General features: G+C 36.9%; 1 protein-coding gene across 1 annotated transcript in view; it reads right to left on the bottom strand.

Annotated features, from left to right (window-relative positions):
- The window catches only part of FRMPD4 (FERM and PDZ domain containing 4), a 279,887-nt gene that overhangs the window by 37,298 nt on the left and 215,920 nt on the right, over nt 1-26,669 (bottom strand). The window contains exons 6-8 of the mRNA XM_027835294.1: nt 13,448-13,552; nt 7,753-7,860; nt 2,490-2,621 (exon numbers count right to left, since the gene is read on the bottom strand). Of these exons, the coding sequence (XP_027691095.1) occupies nt 2,490-2,621; nt 7,753-7,860; nt 13,448-13,552 (345 nt within the window). The remainder of the gene's footprint in view (nt 1-2,489; nt 2,622-7,752; nt 7,861-13,447; nt 13,553-26,669) is intronic.

Genomic DNA, 26,669 nt, shown 5'->3' with positions numbered 1-26,669 from the left:
GTATCCATAGTATCCCTAGCTTCCCCTAATTGCCAGTTACAATTATTATCCTTGATTGTAGAATTGATCTACAACCTTGCCCCTTTTTTTCTTTTTCATCTTCTACCCCACCTTGAGCTAATAAAGTCCATATTCACTTCTGAACTTTTCATGATGGTAAAAACATAAATCATATGCTTTTGTCTCGCCAAGAATAAGCCAGTTCTGTCACTGACTTGTTGTTATGTCCCATGGCCAATAATTTCTGCAACTAAGATTTTTTCATCTTTGAATTGCTGCCAGTCTCATAGTGACCGTTCTCCTTGTTTCCTTTTTCTAGGAATGGCAGAAAAAAAAAGAACTGACCAATGAAAATCTTCTTAAGGCACCTTTCAAATCATTGCCACAGAATGAACTGTTGAAAAGAGAAGTGAGAGTAATAACAACGGTTTCCTTCTCTACGTGCCCCACCCCACTTTTCAGAAGTGATAAGGATTAGATTTTAGAAATTAATTAGTATAATTTGACCATTTGACCATGTTTTGAATTCATTAGAAGAAGGTAACTGCAAGAAGACTACAGTCTGGCTGAAAGCACTTTTCCACTGAAAATCTCAGTAAATACTCTGTTTAACATACAACACATTTCGTAAGGCACAAACACACATCAAACAGTTTGAATTGTCTAAATGTCAGACTGATATTAAATCAGATGTGTATTAATTATTTAATTAAACACATTTGCTTAAGAATCACCTGACAGTCTTCATCCAACTTAATGTTTGGAAAAGATTTTGTGTTACTTGGTGCTACATATGGTTTAGTTGAATGGGGCCTGTTAAATAACAAGACCTAAGTTCAAATCCTGGTTGTCCCACTTGTTCTCTAGACAGGTCATTTCACCCCTTTGGGTTTCCTTATCTATAGAATGACAGTGTCAAGCTAAGTGATCTCCAAATGATCCTTCTAGTGCTTGAATTTTAAGGTCTATTGTCACGCTGCAAAATATTTTGAATATATTTTTTCACATGTATTCATTACAAAGCATGTAAGTGCTTTATTTGTGGTCATTATGTTACAAAAATACTGTCAGAGGAAATATGCCTTGAAATAGGAATTCTATCATGGCTCTGGATCCCAAAGGTCTTTCTCAGGCAGGAAAAGATTAGCAACTTTCTCTTTTCATTCTACCATTTCAGATGCAAAGATATAAACATCAGACACAAACTGCTGCAATTAAAAAAAATTAGCACCATCTAGCTTTAGGAATGATTTTACAAACTCTTTTGCTTATTCAAATTAGCATAAAGATTTCCTTTATAGGTTATGGGCTAGCCTGTTCTGAAGGTTATCAACTAGAGACATCAAGTGGTTGAGAGACAGTTTTTTATTAAGCACAGTGCTGGTTTTATTAGCTTCACATTGTAGCAGTTGACATTTCACATGGGGGATTTAGTAAATCATTGGTTATTCACTACTGCTGAAGCATAAACAGATGCATTTGTTTCCAAGGGTAAGAGAACTGCAAGAGGGATTGAATGTATTTGGGGGGTACATCTACATCTATATGCAGGCATCAAGAATAGCATATAAATGTGGAAAGTCTATGAGCATACAGATCAATCTAAATAGCAATGCATAATAAGCCCATCCCAGTATGGTTGGCCTATTTCAGTGAAGCAGAGATCTATAGGGGACTGATATATGGCAGTTAAATGAATGCTAGCTTTTAATTATTTGATATACAAAACACCTATGCAACATGTATAAAGGCCTCCTTTTTTGTCATCTCTATCCCATTTTTCTTCCAACTCTGGGCTGCCCAACTTGGCCTTATGTCCAAGAGTGGCCACTAGAAAGTGTCTCCCTCAATCTTCCACCCTGAGTCAATGTGATCATTGGAGTCATCTTAGTTGTCCTCACTAGAAGAGTGGATACAGAGTTTATGGTCGAATGGAGCAGGTAACAGGACTATTTGTCTTATCAGCAAACAGATGGTGATGACATGTTGGTGATAAGCAAGCTGGGGCTCATGGCAGCCTCACATATGCAGAGTGGGCAGAATTGAGGCAGGAATTTCAAGTTTTTAAAAATATTCTTAGTTTGCTACACAGAATGGAATACCATTTGATACAATCACAGCCTCATTTAAATAATATCAGAAACCTCTTTTCTTCTTTTTTTAAAGACTCCAAAAGAACAATTTTCCAAGCAAGGTAAACACAGCAGTACAAATATAGCTTTTTCAGAGACATGTTGCCAATGAATAGCCATAGAAGCCTTCAAAAACAATTGTTTATTAGACAAATGGACATCTTATGAAAAATTGACTAAAAAGGAAATATCCTGAAGTGGGTAATCACTTATGGAGCCCAGTAATTTGTGTTTCTTTCAGTGTGTAGAACAGCTAATTAATTTAAGTCATCTGAGAGATGGATAATACAGAAACTGGCCAATCCCTATATATATCACTAATGACTAGTGACTACTTGAGCATATTATTTCACAGACCTGAGTAAGAGTCTCCTGTTCATGTAGCAAGAGAAGTCTGGTTACAGCTCCTTCCGTCCTCTGTTCCAGCATCAGGGAAAAGTGTTCAATACACTTGATAGAAAGCTTTTCTTGAAGAGTTAAGATGACATCCTTATTAAGGAAACAGTTACAAGATGTTATCAAAACCGTGGCAACACCCTCAATGAGCCTAATGTGACCTAAATGCTTTTCTAATTTAGGCTATAGATTTCTAAGTTCTATTTAGATGAATCTGAGATTTGATGCTGGTGATACTTCTGAGTTTTTTTTTTTTAGAATTTTTTTTATTTTTTAAAATGGTATTTTATTTTTTTAATTACATGTAAAGACAGTTTCTAACATTAATTTCTTTATAAGATTTTGAATTCCAATTTTCCTTCCTCCTTCCCTCTTTTCTCTCCTCCCTAAGACAACAAGCAACTTGATATAGGCCATATATGTGAAATGATGCAAAACATTTCCACATTAGTCATGTTGTGAAAGAAGAAACAGAATGAAAAGAAAAAAAAACTATGAAAAAAATAAAGTGAAAATAGTATGCTTCAATTCATATTTAGACTCCATCAGTCTTTCTCTGGATGTGGATAGCATTTTCCATCATGAGTCTTTTGGAATTGTCTCGGATCATTGTATTGCTGAAAAGAGCTAAGTCATTCATAGTTGATCATTGCACAATGTTGCTGTTACTGTGAACAATGTTCTCCTAGTTCTGCTCACTTCACTTAACATCAGTTCACGTAAGTCTTTTCAGGTTTTTCTGAAATCTGCCTGCTAATGATTTTTTATAGCACAACAGTATTCCATTACATTCATATACCCCAACTTGCTCAGCCATTCCCCAATTGATGGGCATCCCCTAAATTTCCAATTCTTTGCCACCACAACAAGAGCTGCTATAAATATTTTTTGAACACGTGAGTCTGTTTTCCTTTTTTATGATCTCTTTGGGATACAGACCTAGTAGATACTTCTGAGTCTTAACAGATGGAGTTATGGCAACAAGAAATGTGTTCACCTCTCCCTCCCTGTCCCCCACACGTCACAAGACTTTTTCCATTATTGAGGACTAGTGAGGTTACTAGACAAATCTCTATAGAATGGGATTGTAGATTGCTGACGTGAATCACATTATCAGAAAGGATTATAACAGATTTTCTAGTCTAGCCCAAGGAGGAATACATTTAAACCAGCCTTGAAACAGGCTTTGCTATTCTTAAAAATCTCCCATGAAGGGTATTCGATAAACACACATGGATTCTAGGGTCTGACAATATTTCCTGTCAGGGAGGGCTTTTTTTCTTTTCTTAAAACAGTTTATGACAGGTCTCCCTTCTTTACTTTTTTATGTACTTAAAAAGTATCGTGTTACTCCTTAATCTTCTCTTCTCCAAGATAAATCCTCCTTAGGTATTTAACATTTCCTCAGAGGTTTCATTGTCCAATCCTTTGACTCTTTTTATTGTTCTTCTTTTGGCCCTCTCCAATTTCTTCATACCCCTTTAAAATGCAGAGCCCCAAATTACTCTGAATAATGCTTTTGCTTAGACTGAGTCTAATAGGAAGAGTCTTTCAGTTTAATCCAACAGTTATTGTCTCCTGTGTTCAAGATGTGTGTGTGTTCCATTCTTTCTTTTTTTTTTTTGAGATTGCGTCTACCTATCTTGCCTGGGCTAGGTGTATAAAGGTGCCTTATCTCATCTGCATAAAGGTTTAGATGGCTCTGACTTGCTCCATTTTTTGACTTGGGCAGGTTCACTTGTCCTTTCTCCACCTCATCTCCAGATGACTCACCATATTGGCGTCAAACTTAGTTTGGACAACTGATTGGCTAAGCCAACTGTAGCTCAGAACTGTCTGGCTCAAGTTATCTGCCAGCATCAGCCTCCGCCCAGGGGCAGGGATTACAGGTGTGTGCCACCCTTCCTGACTATGTTTGTTCTATTCTTAAAGTGAACTCAGGGCCCATAGCGGGAAAAAAAAGCTAAATTGAGTTTTTCTAGTTGTTGTGTGTGCTAAAGTACATATTATAGGGTATCATTCTGTTCCACCAGGGATGATATTAACAAATTAGTATCAATAGCTATTCCCTATTGTGAATCTGGAGTGAGGAATCTTGGGAAACTATCATTATAAAGTGTAAGAGAAATAATAAAGTTATACTATTTCTATTTACACCTACCCTACTGTGAGCCAGGATACTGTTAAATTGCAATTTAAAAATGAAGGCTATAACTTATTTTAGAAAAAAAAAATCTTGTTTTTTAGAGTATTTACCCTTCCCCCAGCCTCCTCACAACCATCTACAACACTTGGGAAATCAACATCATTTGAGTTATTTGTAATCTGAAATCATTTGGGTTTCTATCAGGTAAGATACAAGATAATGCACAGTGAAAGCATCTTTTAAGTTTATATTTATTTATATTATAAAATCATTGAAGCCTTCCTCTCCATCTTAAGGAGTTCAACTAATTCAATTTAGCAAACATTCATTAAGAATTCAGTCAGGTCTTCCTGAAGACTGAGTTCAAATCTGGCCTCAGACACTTGATGCTTACTAGCTGTGTGACCCTGGGCAAGTCACTTTCCCTCATTGCCTCACAAAAACAAAACAAAAAAAAAAAGAACAAAGAATTTACTATGGGAAGACCACTGTGCTGGGCATGGGGCAAGGGGTGAGATACAAATTTTAGCTAAAAACCTATTTCCTTTCCTCATGGAGCTTACTGCTTAGGGGAAGTCTATTGAAGTTCCTAAAGAGAGGGTATTGACTGGTTAAGTTTGATGTACAGAAAATAAAACCAAATGCTTTTAAAAGGAGCCATAGCCTAGTGGAAGACAAATTCGTCATTCATAAAGCGTTTCTCATGATTTAATCTTTCTTCCCCAATGGCCAGGAGGTGGCCAGGAGGGGAGGAAAAATGGACTCTTCATTTGGAACTTGTTACAAATTAATAATCCCCCATAAGGGATGCAAATGTTTCTTTTGAAATGATTCAAGAAGAAGTAAAAACTATTGGCATCAATTTTCTCCTGTCAGCTCTAATACCTGTCAAATGACCAGATGCTTAATGGCAATTTAAAGTAAGCCATTTGCAAACAGAGAGATAATAGACAATGTAAACGTAGATAGTGGTTTTTATAAAATGTTTCCTTATGCCACATCCACAATTATTAATTCAACAACTTGTGCTGTAGTTCAAGTAAGTTATTCACATAAAACATAAACAGAAGAGTGTGTGTGTATGTGTGTGTGTTAGGGGTGGGGAGGGAGGGGCAGCCTGACCTTTCAGAGAATTCAAAAATAAATGCAGGTCCTTTTCCTTCTAGTGTTTTCAGTTATCACCAGGTACTTTTTATTATTCTGAAATCCTTTTTATGGCTCCAGATGAAGAAAATCTGCCCTGAGATGATGGAGCATTAGGGAGTAATCAAAATCCAAAAACATTTTTGTTCAAAAAAAAAAAAAAAGAACAGAGAAGCCATATGCATTTCTTTTGAGTGCAAATAAGGAAACATCACTTCCTTTGCCACAGTAACTACGGTCTGAACATTTCCAGTGATTTTGGCATAAATAGATTATTTTTAAAGCTTCCTTGAGGGGTGGGATGGATGGTATTTTTAAAGCTTCCTTGAGGGGTGGGATGGACAGCAGACCAGATGTCAGAAGACCTGAGAGCTAGTCACACTACCCGTGAGCTCTCTGAACTTGGATAAAGGATTTAGCCTCTTTGCTGTCAAATGGAGATTGATTGGATCAAAATCTCACTCCTGGTGCTTGTTGTGTGATCTTGGGCAAGTCACTTAACCTCCATTGGCCTTAGTTTCCTCATCTGTAAAATGTGGGGGTTGGACTAGATGAACTCTGATGTCCCTTTCAGCTGTACAGCTATGATCTAAATCATAGGTTCTAGGATTCTATAAGATAACATATGTGAAAGCTTTCTGTAAAATGTTACATAGGTGTGTATGCAAATGTGAGTTCATTGGTTCAGGGAAGTCCTGGAGCAGGAACAGTCTCCACAGACGGAGCTGTGAGTAGGAGGCAGCTAGGTGGTGCAGGGCAGGAAGTTTTGGATAGGGAATCAGGGTGACCTGAATTTGAATCCTGCCTGAGATGCTTACTGGCCGTGTACTCCTGGGCAAGTCATTTGTCACTCTCTCCACCTTAGCTTCTTCATCTGTAAAATGGGGATAGTAAAAGCCTCTGCCTCTTGTGAAGATCAAATGGGATATATACAAAGCACTTTGTAATCCTTTTGTTGTTTTCAGTCATTTCAGACACTTCATGACTCTGTTTGGGGTTTTCTTGGCAAAGATACTGAAATGGTTTGCTGCCTCCTTCTCCGGCTCATTTTACAGATGAGGAAATGAAGCAAACAGGATTAAGTGACTTGTCCAGGGTCACACAGCTAGTAAGTGTCTGAGGCCTGATTTGAATTCAGGTTCAAGACTCTAGGCTTGGTGCTCTATCCACTGTGCCACCTAGGTGCCACTTTGTAATTACTAAAGTGCTATATAAATGCCAGTGGTTACTATTATTAGTTCATATTCAGCTCTACAAAGTTGTCTGTGATACTGAGAGTGATTTAATCATTGGTCACATAGCTAACATGTGAGGGGGGCATCTTGAACCCCGGTTTTCCTGACTCTAAGCCATAAGTCCTCTCTCTACTACTCTACATTGCCTCTTATAAATATGTCATTTAAATTTAAAGTTATTCCTTAACCTAAGATAAACCTTGTTATAGACTTATCCATCATTTCCATGAAATGGGTTATTTTTGTTTGATTTTTTTAAAATGGGTTTTAAGAAATGAAAACTGAACCATGTGGACAGAAGAAGCAGCCTAGCACCAGATCACCCCATACCTCTATTTTGCTGGTTGATAAGGTAGTTGATATTCAATTAATAGGCTAACTTCTTAATCTACTTGGCTTCTGACTTTGCTGACAAATCATGCTGGCGTTTGGCAGTATACCAAGTCATCTTAGTGACATGTAGGCAATTTTAATTAATCTGAAGTTACATGAAGATTACTGCCCCCGTTTTCACTTCACCAACACCACATAATGATCTTTTTTTTATAGGCACAAAATAGGGCAGAACCTAATTAGTTTTTAAGCACTCACATTTGACATGAAGGCAATCAACTAAGAACAGACAAAGATGAGGTGCCTCAACAGACTTACTGTTGAAGCTATGTAGTATGCCTCATTAACTTGTGGCAAGTAGGTTTACCTTTATTGAAGTGCTGCAGTCAAAACGGAATGACTTGGTTTGCCCATTTTCTAAGTAGACCTTCAGAACATTTGGCATGAAAAGAAGTGAATTGTCCTTTACTGTTTCCTGTGGAAAGAAGCAAGTCAACCAAATTAGTATCTTTCTATTCTGAGCAATTAAACAGTTGTTCCATAGTAAAAGTAGTACAATGGATAAAACCCCACAATTTTCCTATGGGCAGTCACTTGACAAAGCCAAAACTACAATCTATTGTATTCTGGTCATCCCTGCTGTTAGCTCAGCAGGGAAGGCAATGCAGCTGAACTAAAGTGAGTGGGAAGTGAGCTGCTACAGATGCTATTGCAGGATGATACACCATTATTCTTTCCAGGCTAGGATTATAACTGATCAACATTAACCTCACTTCTATCCAAGCTTAGGGTAGTTTTCATATAACTCTGCATGCTGTGGAGATGTTACTCCTGAATAACTGAGAGATCTCTGAGCTGACATTTAAGCAATATATGACATATTTAAGTAGCAAAGAGCAACATGATGTTTGTAGGTGTTCCTTAGACCAGCCCTGATAATTTTGTGGACAGGGAGTAACTGAATACTAAGGGAGAAAGAGAAGTGCTACTACAGTAGTCTTGGGTCTATGGGTTTTCCCATCAGTGGGTTCAGTGTGTATATCTCTAGTTCTAGGTAGAGAGAGTATTAAGAGGGGATGTCCCACACATTTTTTCCTTAGGGAATCTTGCATATCTATAGCTGAAGTCTGGGTACTATTCTGAAGTCTGGATGCTTCAAACAGGTAATCAGTCTGTTATGATTTCATATCTCAAATTCTGACAATACTATAATTCTGAGCCTATCTTTTGAGACTACTCTCTAAGACTGCAAAGGCTTGCTTGTAATAGGAAATGGAGGTACCAGAAAGACCAATATTAAAGGTTTGAGGATATTGCAACCTACCAGGCTGACCGAAAGTAAGGTAAAGGTTTAGTTGTACTAGGAATTCTAGGTCTCAAGCCATAAATGACTGGTCTGTTACAGACAAAAGAAATTACTCCAAAGCAAAATTCATCACATGTTTTGGGGTTTGGATACATTATTATAAAATCCCAATTGTATAAATATAATTGTTTTGATTTTAAGTGACAATATTTAGCATCAAATATTAACAACATTTAATTTAACAGTGCTAAGCAATTTAGATTATCTTTGACAAATTGAAGTTCAGTAAATATTATCATGTTTCTACCTCAGTGGTTCCAAATAACAATATTAAAGATAATTAAAAACTTTATTTTCTGCATTAAAAAAAGAACTAGTATAGGATATCCTTTGAATATACTACAGGAAGGGAAAGCATAAAGTGACTGGTTTTTTCAGTTTCTAACATAGTAACAGATTATACCATTAGGTAGCATTTATATTGAGCTTTAAAGTTTACAGGGAATTTTACAAATATTATCACATTTTATCCTCACAACAACCTTGCCAGGTAGGTGCTTTAATTTATCCACATTTTAGAGATCCTGAAAGTGAAGCAGATAGAGATTAAGTGACTTATCCAGGGTTGTACAACTAATAAGGGTTTGAACTCAGATCTTTCTGATTCCCTGTCCAGCATTCTATACGCTGAGCCATCGAGCTGCCAAACGTATGAAGGCAGCAATATGGTACAGTGAAGAATGATGGATCTGCATTTAGAGGAGCTGGTTTCTAATCCTAGCTCTGCCCTGTGTGACTTTGGGTAAGTTAATGACCCTTTCTAGGCTTCAATGTCTTTTACTGTAAAATAAGAGAGTCAGACTGCCAGCCCTACATCTAGAATCCTTTGAAATCCCCAATCAACATTTCACGTTTAGAAAGAACATAGAAAATGACACCAGGGTGTGATAGATGCCAAGTAGTGAACTACAGAAATTTACCCTTTTAAATTCTCTCTCTTTGAGTGGAAATATTGACATTTGGGGGGAGTGGAAAAGGACAAAATATAAATAAGCTACACTTGAAAGAGCTCAGTGAATCACTATATTGAACTGTGTTCTTCACTTACGAGTCTGATGGACTGAATACCGACTGGATTTTACGGGCTTGGAGCCAAGTACTAACGAATTTGGTGAACTAGCTTATATTTAAATAGAAGAAGGAGGTTGGATTATAGAGATGAATAAGGGGGGACAAAGACATAGGTGTGGATGAACCTATCAACCTGCATCCCATGACATTAATTCCACAATTATAAGAGGGAAGCTACTTAGGACTGCTGGAGGCAATCAGCAGCTGGCCCTGGGTCTCAGAGAAAGAACCATCTCCAATAAGCCTTGTTATTTCCTAGAACTGCCTGACACTGTCTGTCAAAGCAGCCTCTGGAATAATTTCCTCTGTACAGATGCACAAGATATTTGCTTGTTTAGCATCAGGCTCTTCTGTCTTGGGCAAAGCAAGAAATCTGCTTTTTTCCCTAAGAACTATAGCCCAGGAGGAAGGCTGGAGTGGTTGGATATTTTCTCCTGAAATAGACTTAAAATGCATTGCATAGATTATTGTAGGGGGTCATAACTTGGGGACCATCAACTTGGGTTTTCTTTTTAAAATTTAAAGTATCCTATGTCAATATAAAAAGCTTTTTTGGAATCCTAAGAATTTTAATTTCTCCATTTAAAAATATTATTTTGAGAAAGGACCCACAGTCTTCACTAGACTTCCAAGAAGTTTTCATGACACAAAGAAGGTTAAAACTCCCCAGATTAGGGTATTTGGTAAATGAGTTGACACTCTGAGCACTATGAGAGCAAGAGGCAGGATAGGTGAAGCGACAAGCTGAGGTTAAGGGGCTGGCTTGAGGTAGATGGCAGCAAAGGCAGAATTTGTCTGCTTCAATGTTTCATGAAGAGCCAGCCCTGATGGATATTCTATAGCCAATAACGAGCAAATCCTTGCCAGCAGCACATTATCTGGAAGATTCTACCAAGCTGGAATGACTTTAACTATGGGCATGGGGAGAAAAACACATCATATGAAGACCAGTCTAGCTAAGTTTAGAAAGTTGTTTTGTTCAGTTTTTTTAATTATGTCTGACTCTCTGTTTCCCTATTTGGGATTTTCTTGGTAAAGATACTAGAGTGGTTAGCCATTTCCTTCTCCAGCTCATTGTGTAGATAAGGAAACTGAGGCAAACAGGGTTAAGTGACTTGCCCAGGGTCACAGAGCTAGTAAGTGTCTGAGGCCAGATTTGAACTCAGGGAGATGAGTCTTCCTGATTCCAGGCCTGGCACTACCTACTGCCCTTAAGAAAGGCTTATCACCACAAGGTTGGTCACCCAATGATGGCTGAATGATGGAAAGGGTGATGCATTTGGAATCAGATGAGCTAGGTTCATATCATTTATTTTGCTCATGATGTTAGGCCAGGGACGACTTTTTGGTGTGGCAGGGTTCTTAGGGCACTGGACTTGGGAGTCAAGTAGACCTAGGTTCAAATACTGCCTCAGACAGGCAAGATTTGAAATATTTGATCTTGGGCAGGCAACCTAAATTATCTGTGTTTCAGTTCCCTCATCTGAAGAATGAAGGGACTGCATCAGTCAAAAAGCATTTAAGTGTTTAGTATGTGCCAGACACTTTGCTAAATGCTGGGGATGTAATGAAAGGAAAAACACACTGTTCCTGATTTTTAAGGAGCATACATTCTAAAGGGGAAGATAACATGTAAACAACTAGTCATCATACAAGATTTTAGATAGTCTCTAAGATTCCTTCCAGGATTTAAATCTATGACCCTATGATCCTCTGAAGATTTCTGACCAAAGCAACTTATGAAACCAGATCTATTAAGAAGTGAAGGAGTTTTGATCCATAATGGTGGTAATATTATCCATATGAATGAACTCATTGACCCTCGAAGTAAATGAAATATGGAACAATTTGGAAAAGTGGCTCGCATAATCACAATTTTGGTGTGGTTTTACAACCAAAATAAACTACAAAGGGACAAAAATTTGAATATATTTGTTGTTAGTTTTTAAAAAAATTCAAAATAGCCTGTTATTTTTTGTAGGATATTAAATGAAACATCACATTCATTCATTAATTCATTCATTCAACAGATATAAGCATTGACTGTGTGCAGAGCCTTGTGCTAGGTGCTGGGGGAGACATAGTTTAAATGATAATGATAATAATTGACATTTATATGGTATTTGAAAGCTTGTATATCTAACAGTGGAGCCTCAAGATAACTGTAAGAGGTAGGGGCAGCTAGGTGGCACAGTAGGTAGAGCACCGGCCCTGGATTCAGGAGGACCTGAGTTCAAATCCAGCCTCGCACACATAACACTTATTAGCTGTGTGACCTTGGGTAGTCACTTAATCCCATTGCCTAGCCAAAAAGCAAAAACAAAAAAAAGATAACTATAAGAGGTAGGTGCTATACTATTATTATCCCCATTTTACAGATGAGTAAACTGAAACTTAAAGTGATTTGCTAATAGTCATATAGCCTGTAAGTGACAGGGGCAGCATATGACCCTAGGTCTTCCTAACTTGTATTTCGGCACTCCATCCACTATACAACACTGTCTCCTAAGATACTGTCCCTGCCCTCATGTCGTTTCACATTGTTGTTGTTTATCCTTCTTTCTCAAAGAAGACCAATGACATCAGGAAGGTGATGTTTTAATTTGCAAGTAAATTGGATTTAAGTGAGGCAGAGCTGTGCAAAGTCATCAGCCTCACTGTCTCCTCCAGTCATCAGAGTCCCACATGGCAAGACATAGGTCAAGATGACTTGCGATGGTCCTAGATGGAGTGGGAAACCGTGGCCTTTTTAAGCTAAGGTCTTTCTCAGGTCTCAGTTTGACTGAGGCAAAGCCCATTAAAGGCTAGGCAAGAATTAAGATGGCCTCATTTGCCTTCACAAAAGAATCAATCTGGAAGAGGAAGACCCTCAGAGTCTCTGGCCAGAACAGAAACAATTGCTATTTACACTCACTCTGAGTCATCAAAACCCAAACTATGAGCAAGTGAGGCTTGGGCTGGGACCTGTTATTGGCCAGTTGGGATAAGACACATATGTATTTAACTTTTATACAAAATATCATACGCTAAGAACATTAGGTATGTACAAAACAAAGGACTATGTGAAGCATGAAGGGGGCAGGGGAAATCATTGCTAATTGGGCAATCATGTAGGAAGTGGCATCTGAGCTGCGATTTAAAGGATGAATAGGAATTCAATAGTCAAAAAGGATGAAGAAAAATGTACCTGTGTGTGTATGTATGCACACACATAATTAGTACTGGTATGTTTGATATTAGTTCAAGAACATGAATGAAGAACTTAAGTATTCTGTTTTATTTCTGGTTTAGTGATTTGTAGATTATATCCTAGACTACGGGAATAGATAGAGAATACTCCAATCATTTTGATTGAATTTAGCCTAGTTGGTAACTACTTCCTTCAATAAATATTATTGGTATAAGGCTTTGTGTCCATGCTGGGGGAAGCAACAGATATGGTCCCCCACTCTCAAAGAGTTTACAATCTAGTATGGAGTCATTAAAAAAACAGGGTAGAAGAAATTGTAATTAAAAATGGACCTAAGTACATAATCAGCAAGTGGCCATTAGTGACTGATTATTCCAGGCATATATATGACCTTAACAGATCTCTGCCTCACGAAGAAGAGAATTTTAAACTCACCGAAACCTGGCCATTGATGATGACCTCCTCTGAGAAACGCACTTTAACAGGATTGGACTTCAACCTTGCTTTTTTTGCAGCACTAATAAATGCTGACTTGGGAGACTGGAAGGGAAAGAACATTTTTTATCAGATTAATTTGGAACAGAACCTATATCTCCCTGTGACATAACAGTTCTCTACTTATTCTCATAAATTCCTCATTTTGGCTTAAAAATATAAGGTTTGGCACATGCCCATTTAAAGAACTAAATTTAAATCATCATTTAAATTAAAATATGGCAAAAAAATCACCAATGAACACAGAAGCATACTCTCATATGCATAAACTATTGGAATTTTATTTGATCACTGGACCGAAAAATACCAAAAAGTATGTTCTGTGTCACAGAACACATTTCCATGTATTTTTTTAAGTGATTGCTCTAAACAGTGTTCATTTGCATGAGTGCGTAAGCTCTGTTCTCATTATACCCCTATCAGGCAAACTGTGAAGAGAAAATGATGGCATTGTCTAATGCTATCCCTATACAAAGCCAGCTGAGAATAAGTTGTTCGAATAGAGGGGAAAGAGGCATAGATAATTAAAAACAATGGATAATTCAGCTATCATTTACATCTGTTTTCAGAATAGAGTAGGACAAGCACGTACAGATATGTTCACGTATTCACTCCTCAGTATTTACCCTTTTGGCTCAAGCTTTTGTTGGTGGTAAGGATCTGCCTGGACAGCAGTGGAGAGTAAATCCTATACCACAGTCATCGACCAAATCACAGCCAATTGAAAATTGGCTGGATATTTTGTTCTCTCTCTGCTTTTCCCAAGATCTCTAGAATTTAGATGATATCATCTAATCTTATCTTCATGAATCATTGCATTTAAATGTTTGTTCTTTTATTGAGAAACAGACCATACAGAGAGAATATTCTTTCTCTGATGTTCAAAAGCAAAATGGATTAATCTACTTTGAAAAGGAGGGTGGTCCAGGGTAGCAGAATGAAAGAACACTCGATTTTAGTCTGGGATTATTCAATTGATTCGCTAAGTAATCTTGGTTCAAAGATCAAAATACCACCAACATTTTTCTTAAATTCATCTGTGAGAAAGACACTGTGCAGAGTTTTGAGAGTATTAAGACAAAAATCAAATAGTCCCTGTCCCAAAGGAACTTACATTTGGCTGGTGCTGTAGAAGAGGAAGGTGGATACAGCATGTATACAAATAAGTAAATGCAAAGAAGTAGGAGAAGGAAGATAACATTAGTGATATATCAGAGAAGGCTTAATGGAAGAGATGGCACCTGAGTTGACCCTTAAAGGAAGATGAGAACTCTAAAAGATGGACAGAGATGATGGCGGAGTACACTCCAGGCAATGGGGGTTGGCTTGTGCAAACATGCAAAGATAGGAGATGGGTGGTCAAGCGCAGGAGATTGCTTCCCCCCCACCAGAAAAAAACTAGATATCAAAAGAGACCAATGTGGTTGCACAAGGGGGTCACTGATGAGGTCATATTTTATTAGAACATGTACAAAACAAGAAAAGAGCAGCAGAACTAAGAAGGAAAGAAAAAGGCGGGGCAAAGGCCCACAATAAAACTCAATATAGAATAAGAAAGGGTTATGAAAAAAATCCTAAAAACAATAAAAATATGTTTTTTTTTATTTTTTTAATAAAAATAATTTTTAAAAGTATGTTTGGAATAAAAAGTAGAAAAAGAAAGCAGTAGACCTATTTCTGGAGCCAGATAGAATTTGCTTAATGTGACTTCTATCCTGAGGGCAAGAAATATTAAAGAGCTGGCCATTCTGAAATAATAATAATGCCAACGACAAGAATAGTTGGTATTTATGTAGCTCTTACTATGTGTCAGGCACTGTGCTAAGCACTTTGTAAACATTATTTCATTTGATCTTCGTAACAACTCTGGGAAGTGGGGACTATTATTAACCCCATTTTGTAGATTGATATCCTACTTGGGCAACATTCCTCTCACTTCCTCTAAATGAGAGAATAATCTGTGAAGATCTTCACCTAGATGGCCATCCTTTCTAACAACACTCATCGAAAATACATTTATCTCCAAAGATGTGCATTCATATATCTTTCCTTTCTCACACTAGTAATAATAAGTAGCATTCATATAGTGTTTTAAAATTTGCAAAGCACATTACACATAAGTTATCTCATTTGATTCTAACAACAATCCTGGGAGGTAAGTTCTATTATTATCTTCCTTTTGTAGATGAAGAAATAAAAGGAAACAGACATTAAGTGACTTGCTCAAGGTGACACTGCTACTGAGTATCTGAATCTAGATTTGAACTCAGGTCCTGCTGACACTCTATTCACTGTGTCACTAAGCTGCCTCAAGTTCTTGAAATCTAAATTCATTCTGAATAGGCTAAGATGAACTATTTAAACCTATTTTTCAATCTTAGGGCTTTGAATGTCCCTGAGAAGATTGAAATGGGACTTAGGGTGTGGGGTTGAGCTAAGATAGGGAAGAAATGGAAGATGTGAACAGGAAGGAGCTTTTTGGATGCTACTGAAAGAGAAAGGTGAGAAACCTCTGAAGAACCTGCTGGTAGATCAAGAAGGTGGTTTATGAGCTTTGGGCAGGGCTGAGTAGAGATCGGAAAGACAAGTCAGACATGCATGGAATAGAGCAAAAATAAAAGTCTAATTCCTAGTATTGTTGCACATGGCACTGGGAACTATAATTCTACAACTGAAGGAAGAAGCTTTGTCCTTTCCCACACCCAGGTGAGAATGAAGAATCCTGAAAGTCATGATAAAATGGTAATGACAATCTGAGGGAAAGTATCAGCAAGCTAGAGATTTGGTCTTGCTGGTAGAAAAATAGTGAAATTATGGGAGGAGGATCAGGATTGCCTTTGTACCTTCTGGCAACAAAGTGGAAGGTGTAACACTAATGGGTAAGAAGAAAACAGAACTATTAAGTTTCTATTTTGTTTCCATCTTCTGCAACAAAAGAAGGTGCTATAAACTGAAAAGACTAGAATAAACGTGTTGCAAGAGAAAATAAGTAGCTAAGTGGTGTAGTGGATGGAGTGCCAGGCCTGGAGTCAGAAAAACTCATCGTTTTGAGTTCAAATCTGGCCGCGGACACTTATTAGCTGTGTGACCCTGGGCAAGTCATTTAACTCCGGTTGCCTTAGTTTCTTCATCTGTAAAATGAGCTGGAGAAGGAAATGGAAAACCATTTCAGTGTCTTTGTCAAGGAAACCCCAAAATGGGATCATGAGAGTCTGACATGACTGAAAAATGACTGAACCAAGGGTAGGGCTAAAAGACCAAGGTTCATGATGAAATTAATGTAGTAAGAGCACAGGAGTTTGATTTGGGATCATAGAAGATCCTATGTGTCCATGATCCTAAACTGAACTGACTCAAATGAATGACATCCAATGGTATGGAAAGAACATGAACGCTGAATTACTGCTATTGGTAATCTTTGAGTAGTTGTAGAGAATGCTGGAGATGTCAGAGGGTGGGGAACAGACTGATGTCCTGATCTTCAGAGGAGGGGTAAAACTGGGCTCCAAAAACTGTGGACAAGTAAATTTGATGCCTTTTCCTGGCAAATCCTAGGATGGATTATATGGAAGATTTGGAGCATGTAGAAAGGAAGCCATGCCAAACTCATCTATTTCCTTTACTTTACAGCAAGAGTTCTTAACTTTTTAATGTCATTGAGCCCCTTTTGTAAGGTGGTAAAGCCTATGGATCTGCATTAAGAAGGAAACCAATCATATTGAAAAATAGTTATAAAACAAATTACCACTAGGACAATAAGTTCATGAACCCCAGGTTCATGGAAACCCTCTATAACGTTACTAGATTGGTAGATCAGGGAAATCCTATACATATAATGTAGCTAGATTTTGGCATAGTATTTAACAAATTATTTCATAATGAACAAGAGGGAAAAATATAGGCTAGATGATACTCTGATTGGGTGGCATGTACCAGGTTGAATGACTGTACCTGAAGGACAACTCTTATTTAACAGATGTCAACCTAGAGGAAGTCTGTTCAGAATTTTCATTTGTGATTTAGATGATGACACTGATGGCTTGCTAATAAAATTTGAAGATGGCAAAAAGTTAGGACACACAGTTAATACACAATCAGCAGCTAAAAACATGAACAGGAGAAAATAACGGACACAATCTAACATGCTGAAGTTTAATATAAATATGAAATCTTTGCATTTAAATTCAAAGAATCAATTCATGAAAGGGGTAGTTTTTCAATAAAAGGGTAATGTGGTAGAAAGAGTGTTGGACTTGGAGTCAGGAAGACCTGGGTTGAAATACTGCCTCTGACATTTGCTAACTTTTTGATTATGGGCAAGTCACTTTAAGTCACTTTAAGTCACTTTATCAGGCTAGGTATCAATTTCTTCTTATGTAAAATAGAGGTAATAATGCTGGTAGTACCTACTTCATGGTGTAGGTTTTGAGGTTCAAATGAGATAATGTGCGTAAATTGTTTTTCAAGTCCTTTGAAAGCAATGTATGAAAGCAATTTGGAAGTGTGCCAAGAAGGTGACTAAAACGTCCACACCCAGAGATCCCACTGCTAGGCATATACACCAAGGAGATCAAGACATAAAGAAAGGGCCAACACACGCTAAATTTTTCTAATAGCACTTTTTGAAGTAGTAAAGAACTAGAAATAAAGTAGGTACCCATTGATCGGGGAACAGCTAAACAAATTGTAGCTCATGATCACAATTTAATTTTTATTAATTTTAAATTTTTTTAAAATTTAATTTTTAAAATGTAAATTTTAAAATTCAAAGTATTAAAATTAAAATTAATATTTATTCATATTATTATTTATTCATAATAAGGAAATTATGAATATGAAGAATAAAGGGAGTTATGGCTAGATTTATATGAACTGATACAAAGGGAAATAAGCAGAAGCAGGGAGATAATATACCATAATGAATACAATAGTGGAAATGTAAAGTACAACAGTAACAATCGAAATGGGATATTTTGTAATTAGAATGACCAAGCTGGCCATAGAAGAGATTTGAAAAGGTGCATCTCTCTCTTTTTTGAAGATAGAATGCAGCACATACTGTTAGACTTGATTAATATGTTGGTTAGATTTACTGAATTTTCATTTTCTCATTTTTAATACTTTATGATAAGGGATGGATCTCTAGATGGGGAAAGTGGAAAGGATATATTGGGAAATAATGATGATGTAAAAACAAAAGCTATCAATAAATATTCCAAAACAACTTTAAAGCACCATATAAGTGTCAGTTACTGTTATAGTTCATGGGGGAAAAAGCTTAAGAGTAGCAAGCCCAATATGAATTTATAGAGTGACATGGCTAGTTAATAGGCTAATGCAAACTTAGGCTGCATTAATAAAAGGATGAGGCCCAGAATGAGGGAGTTGTTTATGGCTTCATGGATTTAGAGCTAAAAGGGACCTCAGAGGTCATCTAGAGTAGCACCCTCATTTTGTAGACACAAAGGAAGGCCCAGAGAGACTTGCTTGAGGTCACATGGGTTCTATGTGGCCAGTTCCTCTGGACTTGAGCCCAGCTCCTCTGACTTCAGACCCAATTCGTCTTTACCAGTATATGACACTGTGATAGTTCCTCTGTAGCCTGCTGGTGAGATCACAACTGAAGCATCATTCTGGTCCTATACCATTAAAATAGAGAATCCTTGGGGAAGGCAGACAGCTGAGTGGGAAAAATGCAGAATTTGTACATTTGTATCTCTTGGGTATAGGACAGGATATTGTCCCAATGGGGGTAATTATGATAGTGAGATCTGGTCCCTGTGTGTGCTTGTTATGGAAATTGGTGTCATTATTGAATCAATGAAGCAAAGTCTTGGTGTATCTGTGACTGTGCTGCATGGTTACTGAAGAAATAAAATAGAACAAGGCACAAGTGTAAGAGAGATTGGAGCTAATGTGTGTGAATAGGTGTTGCAGCTAAGTTGCATAGTGGATAGAGCGCTGGGCCTGCAGCCAGGAAAACCCAAGACCAAATCCTGCCTCAGACACTTACTAATTGTGTGTGACCTTGGGTTAGTGACTTAACCTTTGTTTCCTCATCTGCAAACTGGGGATAGTAATAGTACTTGCCTTCCAGGGTAAGGTAATCTATGTAAAGTGTTTCGCAAATTTTTAAGTGTTATATAAATGCTAGGTATTATTATTATTATTATTATTATCATTATATTATCATTATATTATGGTGAACTAGGATGAGGAAGGAAAGGAATATGAATGCATATCTTTGGAGATGAATGCACAGAGAGGGTGAGGGAGGATGGGCATCCAAATGAATATCATCATAGATTATTCTTTCATTTAGAGGGAGTAAGAGGAATGTCCAAGCAGAATGTATGGAGTCAGTTCCACCTTGGGTGCGTGCAGAGGTGTTTCTTGGGTCAGGCAGAAGCAGAGGACTCTTGGCTGTATAGCTAATTAGAAAGGTTGTAGGCTTTGGATTCTTTGCCAATATCCACGGAACATTTTTGGAATGGTGATGAGCAAGCCCTAATGGACATAAACATCTGGTTGGCACAATTCTGAGTCTCTGCATAAGAAAGAGAGTATTTGGGGAAAAGCAAATGGACCCAAAGCCTGAGTGTGAATGTAAATAGTGGTAGGTGGATTGTGAGTTGATATGGGTCCCTGTTACATTTTTAAAAGGTACATTGATAGGTTAGGCTGTGTATCATTCAAGGAAGAGTAATCAGGATGGCAAACAGTCTAGAAATAATATATAAGAATGATTGAAAAAATTAATTATAGCTTGCAGAAGAAAGTATTTCACTGAAGGGCACAGTAATTGTCTTCAAAGTAGTGAAGGAGTCTTAGATTTCAGAAAGTCTAGGCAAAAACAAGACCAAAGATCAGTAGTTATGGGGAGGCCAATTTTGGCTTAGTAGAGGTAAGAAATTCCTAAAAATGAGATAGGAAGCTGAACTACATAATTTAGAATGTTCCTTCCAACTTTAAGATTCTATGATTTTATAATGTAGGTTTTTACCTAGCACTGTAGTGATCAATAATAGCTATTGATTAATAATATTTTTAAATAGTTATCATAATATATTTCTCCAGTATACTTTTAAAAGATATGACTGTCAATTATAGAAATCCATGTCTAAGGTAATTTCATAATTTGGGACAAAACTCAGTTATTTATATTATTATGGACACTGAATTATACTTCTCCAGTTTACTGTACTATTCATATATTCATATATTCATATATTATATATTACATTATATATTCATAGATTCCCATAGCAATGGGAGTAAGCTGCAAAATCAACTATTTCCATCTCAATTCAGTACAGGTAGACTAATTAAATGATAATTATTCATATTCCCCCAAGGTTCATTTGTAGGGGTTGTGTTTGAAATCTTTGGCTTAAATACCGTCAAAGTCCAGTAATTAATTTCTCATCCTTTTTGTGGTGAACTGAGCACTTAGAGAAACATACAGAACGTTAATTCTCAGAGACAGAAGCTCTCTGTCTAAAATACTGGGACAGAAACTATATTCTGATAGGTTGTTCATTTGTGTTCTTCAGAAACAAATAAATAAATTACTTCCCCTGACAAGTTTTTTAAATGACTAAGAAAATTCTATTGCAAAGAAAACAAATCCATAGGTTATAGTACCTTCATCTTTCTTCTTACTTATGGTCCATGATAAGTAATTGATTAATAAAAAATAATATAGGGAGGGTCTAATTTGCTTTTGAAATGCCATCTTTTAGCTGAAGGGAAAACATCATTCTTACTTAGTGAATTAAAGCAGGTAGTATTTACATTGACACAATGGGTTTATCATAAGTGAAGCATTTGTGTCTGTGTGAAAGCTCTATTGAATGACATTAGGTGAGCTATTTTGAGAGAGAACATCTCCCTTATCCATCATCATCAGAGAATGAGCACATAGATGAATTTTTCAGATAACTAACATTTATTCCTTTAAATATCAAAACCCTTAAAAACCGTTTTAACCTCTTAAAAAAGGATATCTTCCTAAAATGCATTACATATTTCTCTGCCTTAATAAAAGCACACTCAACATAACTTTTTTTTTTTTTTTTGGTGGTACAGTGAATAGAGAACTGGGCTTGAACCTGAGTTCAAATCTGGTCTCAGACACTTACTAGCTGTTTGACACTCTGTAAGTCACTTAACTTCTTTTCGCCTCAATTTCCTCATCTGTAAAAAGGGGATAATAATGACACCTATATTTGAGGGTTGTCGTGATGATCAAATGATATTATAATTGTATAGTGCTTAGCACAGTGCCTGGCACATAGTAAGAGCTATGGAAGTTAGCTCTTATTATCATTAATTTGTCATTATTATATGCATAAATTATGGCAAAGGGGCTATAATACAGTGATTCTTTTAGGAGTACTGAAATGTGTAGTAGCATTGTGAGATAAATGACTCCAGGGTTATTCCATCTGTTCCCCGCTATTGTCAGTGTGCTCACTTCTAGTAGTATTTTATTCTCCTTGAAGTACTTCCCTTTCTCCCTACCCCCCTTTAAATCTACTATAACTGCCTTTGAAGGAGCTTAACACCCAAAGTTCCTCTTCCCAAAATAATCAGTTAATCCTGTATTATAAATATCTTGAAAAAAGAGCCACTGATTGAATTAAATTCTTTTTTTCCCTCTAAAGTATTTCATTAATTTACACTAAAAAGTACTTCATTATAACTTAGCGTGCAGTACTATCACACAAAGTACTTAGTGATGGAGATAAATGATGGTATGACGATAAATGGCAGATATCCATGAAAGTCAGTATACACTACAGTCTGAGAGACACAGGCGGAGGATGCTATGACACTGGGTAGTCATGAAATACTTTGGTACTGAAGGGAAGGTCCAGAATTACTTCAGAACCTCATTAATTTGGACTTCACTAGAAATAACTTTGTGAAAAACATGACCTGGGCTAGGATAAAGGTCACTTGTATATGATCTGTGAAAAACATAGACCTTATAGGTGAAGGGCTTTAAAGGTCATCTTTTTCATCCAATTCTATAATTTTATTGATAAGGGAAGTGAGTACCAGGGAGGTACAATGACTTGTCCATGGTTACACAGCTAGAGTATTATAGATCAGCAAATTCAAAGGATAACCAGTGTCATATGGGAAAGATTCAAGCTTTTTAAGACCAAACATGCTTTAACACATTGGCTATAGAGTAAATGAATATTAATAGCATTAGTTACAATTAAATCTTATCTACTTATTAAAAAAGGCCATAGGGGATCTCCATTTGACAGTACATTTTTAGCCCTTGGCATTATTCTGAGTATTTAAAAGTAATAACAATGTATTTATTAAAAATCCCATAATTCAGACTTTTCACTGGTTTTTCCTCCATCTAATTCTAGCTCCTTAGAATTTATTTTGGACCTTGACTTTATTTTTGCAATATCATTTTAACATAAGGTAATTAGTACTAAAAAAACACTATACGGTTTCTTTTATATTTTTTCAATGAATTCAGGTTTCTTTAGTGGACCCTCCTTTTAGCCTTAGTGTGTGGGGTTTGGGAAGAAGAGCTTGGGAGCTGTGGGAAAGATGAAATAGAAGCAACAGGATAACAGACTAGATGGTGGAGACAATATAATTCTATGCCAAGTAAAAAAATAGGGAAAAAAAATACCTATGTGTGTGTGTGCATGCATGTGTGCATTTGTATGTGTGTGAACATATGTTTAAAAAGCAAGTTATTGTTTTTCACCCTGTTATTATTTCTCCTGACAGTAAAAAAAAAAAGTCAGTAGATTAGACGCTGAAGTGTAGAACAAGTAAGGTAGGAGATTATTAAAAAAAAAAAAAAGAAATGAAAGCTATTGTCTAGCCTACCACTAGAAAACAGTATTAATGAATCCCTGTATTCACTATTCATTGATATCTATTCAAAATAGTGCCTGGTGCAGTGTCATGCAACCTGAGGGTGCTCAATAAAAATTTGACAGTGATAATAATTTCAGCCATTTATCAGGAACTATCATCTAGAGAAAAGAAAACATTTCAATTGTGCTAAATGCAAAAATGGAAAAAAAGAGACATGGGTTAAGAAGTATGAAGATTCATTTTATATCAATTATGCATATGTAAATTTCTCTCTCTAATCAGCCAGTCTGGAGGTAGGGACTGTTTTCTTTAATTTCTTGCTATTCCCTGTAGTCACAAGGCTAGTGCCATGAACTTGATGTGTTCAATAAATGCTTCTTGAATAGAGGAATGAATAGAAAGGATCTGAAGGACTGTTTTTAGTATGGGGATGGTTGGCCCAGTCTCATTGCATCTGTTTCCTCCTCTGCATACAGAGGTAAAATTTGGCTTATCTCAGAAGTAGGGGCAACTGGTGGCACATGTGGTGGACCATACTAATAGTGGCTCTATTTTCCCTGTTTTTATCTCTTATTTGCATTCGTGTTGGACAAGAATATAGCCCTCATCTTGTGGCATGGGGATGAATGTATTCTTTGCAGCTGTCAAAGCTCTTTCCTCTATGCTGATATCCACAATATTCCCTATGCTTGCATTACCTTATCCCCTATCTCTTTTTGTTGGAAGTCCTATCCATCCTTTAATTCATCTGCTCCATGAAGCTTCCTGATCTCCCCAGCCGATAATGATTTCTTCATCCCTGCCCCTTCTTCAGCCTCCACCTGTCTTGTATCTTGTATCACATATCATTTGATATTATATTTATTTGTATGTGTGGTATATCTCCATCCTAAGTTATAGGTTACATGAGGGAGAGAGATGGTGTCTTATTTAAAGTTTGTGTCTTCTTCAGGATTTCCATTTTCAGAGGCTCTGAATATCCCCAGTGCCTAATTAGTGACTATTCAAGTAGAATGCTGTAGGTGCTAGTAACCTACATGTAACTATACCCAAAGATTGAGATGGAAATCCATTATCATTTTTAGGAGTTAAAATCTCTTACATCTGAGAAATCTCTAACGCAAACCTTCATACCCAACGTCTTTAACATAGCAAGATCAGAGAAACTGGCAGTAAAAGGAAGGAAGCAAGCAAGCATTTATTAAGTGCTTAGGTGCTATGCTAAACACTTTGTAAATATTATTTCATTCGATCCTCACAACAACACAGAGGTAGGTGCTATTATTATTACTATCATTCCCATTTTACAGTTGAGAAAACTGAGGAAAACAAATTAAGGGACTTGCCCAGGGCCACACAGCTACTATGTGACTAAAGACTGAATCTGAACCCAGGTATTTGACTTTAGGTCCCATGACATATCTACCACACCACCTACATCACCTATTTATTAGAATATAAGTGTTTTGAGCACAGAGACTATTTTCTTTTTGTATTTGCATCTTCAATGCTTGGGACATAGTAGGAACTTAATGAATGATTATGAAATGAATGAGGCTGCTATGGGAATAAATAATAAAACAGTTTGAGGAAAAAAAGAACATTGCAGAGATAAAATGCAAAAATTCATCCAAAAAAGGAGCAAGTTTCCCATTTTGATGTTTAAGTTTCTTGAGTTCATGGACCAGTCAAATAAACATTTATCTGGTATCTCTCCCAGTAGCCGGCACAGTGGTTTAGATAGTAGGCCTGCCATTACTATTCATTGAATGAATGGAATGTCCATAATTTGAAAAGGAAAATATAAAGGACAAAAAAAGGAATTTCAAAAGGGGCCAAGCAGAAACAAAATATATGGTATTATCTACAAAGAAAGGCAGTAGATCTCTGGGAAGTACTACACTGCTGAAACTATGTGAGCTTCTCTGTGATTCTATCAGCTGTTTGTGAACTCATTCTATAACCATTCCATACCATGCCATGGTAGCATGGGCACGGACCTGAATATTGCATTTGGCAAAAGGATTTCAAACATGAGTCCATCTCTTTATTTGGTGATATTATGCAGAGGAAACCAAACATAAAAATGCTGGGCAGCAAGTTGTAAAAGTAATTAAAATGCTAATTTTTATTGTCAGTAATAAAAGTAGAATTTATTGACTTTCAGTCCGCTGGATCATCTGTTTCTGTCCATGAAACTTGGAATCTGGACTATGTTTAGCAAACAAATGGAACCCAGTATCAGGAGTAGGAATTAAACAGTAAATTGAATTAAACAGTAAATTGCTTTATATGTGGATAAAGTGAGCACATTCAAAATATATCTAAATATTAATAGCTTCACAAATAAATGTTTCAATCATAGAGCTAAAATCATGTACAATGTAGGTGATAATAACAGAAACTGTGGTACGGTATTAAGAAACAGAATCAAAGATTCTCACAGCTGGAAGAAATCTCAGGAAGTATCTAGGTTGGCTCTTATCTGAACTGCTAGGTGGTATAATGACCACAGCACTGGACCTAGAGTAAGGAAGTCTGAGTTCACATCCAGCTTATGATACTTTATGGCTATGCGACCCTGGGCAAATCACTGAACCACCTTCAGCCTCAGTTTCCTCATCTGTAAAATGGTATAATAATTGAATCTTATAGAATATAATAGAACCCTCAACTCCAGGGTTGTTTTCAGGGTCAGATGAGATAATGATTATAAAGTGTTCTATAAACCTTAAAGTACTCTATTATTGCCAGCTATTATTATTTACAAACTCTCCCCACAATATGTTCTACAGGTGGCCATCATCCAGTCTTTGCTTAATTAACTTTAGTAAGTCAGCCCATTCTACCCCCTGAGAGCTCTCTGAGGGCAGACTCCATAAGAGAGATGTTGACACAATAAGGTATAATAAATATGAAGGGAAAATCAAGAATGGAGCATATTGTTTTGTTAGAGAAGACATAATTTTCCTGCTCTCTGGTTGTTGTTTTTTTTTTATCCTCTGTAGCTTCTGAGAGCTGAGGAACAGAGTGTCCCACAGAAGCTGAAGGGAGGAGAGGATATTAAGAAGGAAGTTGTAGTGGCTGTATCTCATACAAGCCAAGGAAGATGAGGACAGAGAACAGGCCACTGGGTTTAGCAATTAGGTAGTCATTGTGCCCCTTTGGTGACAGCCAGGTGGTGTAATAGATAGAGCGCTGCACTCAGAGTCAGGAAGACTCATCTTTGTGAGTTCAAATCTGGCCTCAGACACTTACTATGATGACCCTGGGCAAGTCACTTAACCCTGCTTGCCTCAGT

Source organism: Vombatus ursinus, unplaced genomic scaffold (assembly GCF_900497805.2).
Source record: "Vombatus ursinus unplaced genomic scaffold, bare-nosed wombat genome assembly UNPS02014814.1, whole genome shotgun sequence".
Taxonomy (NCBI): domain Eukaryota; kingdom Metazoa; phylum Chordata; class Mammalia; order Diprotodontia; family Vombatidae; genus Vombatus; species Vombatus ursinus.
The sequence above is the reverse complement of the archived record's forward strand: the minus strand, read 5'-3'. Positions and strand labels throughout refer to the sequence as shown.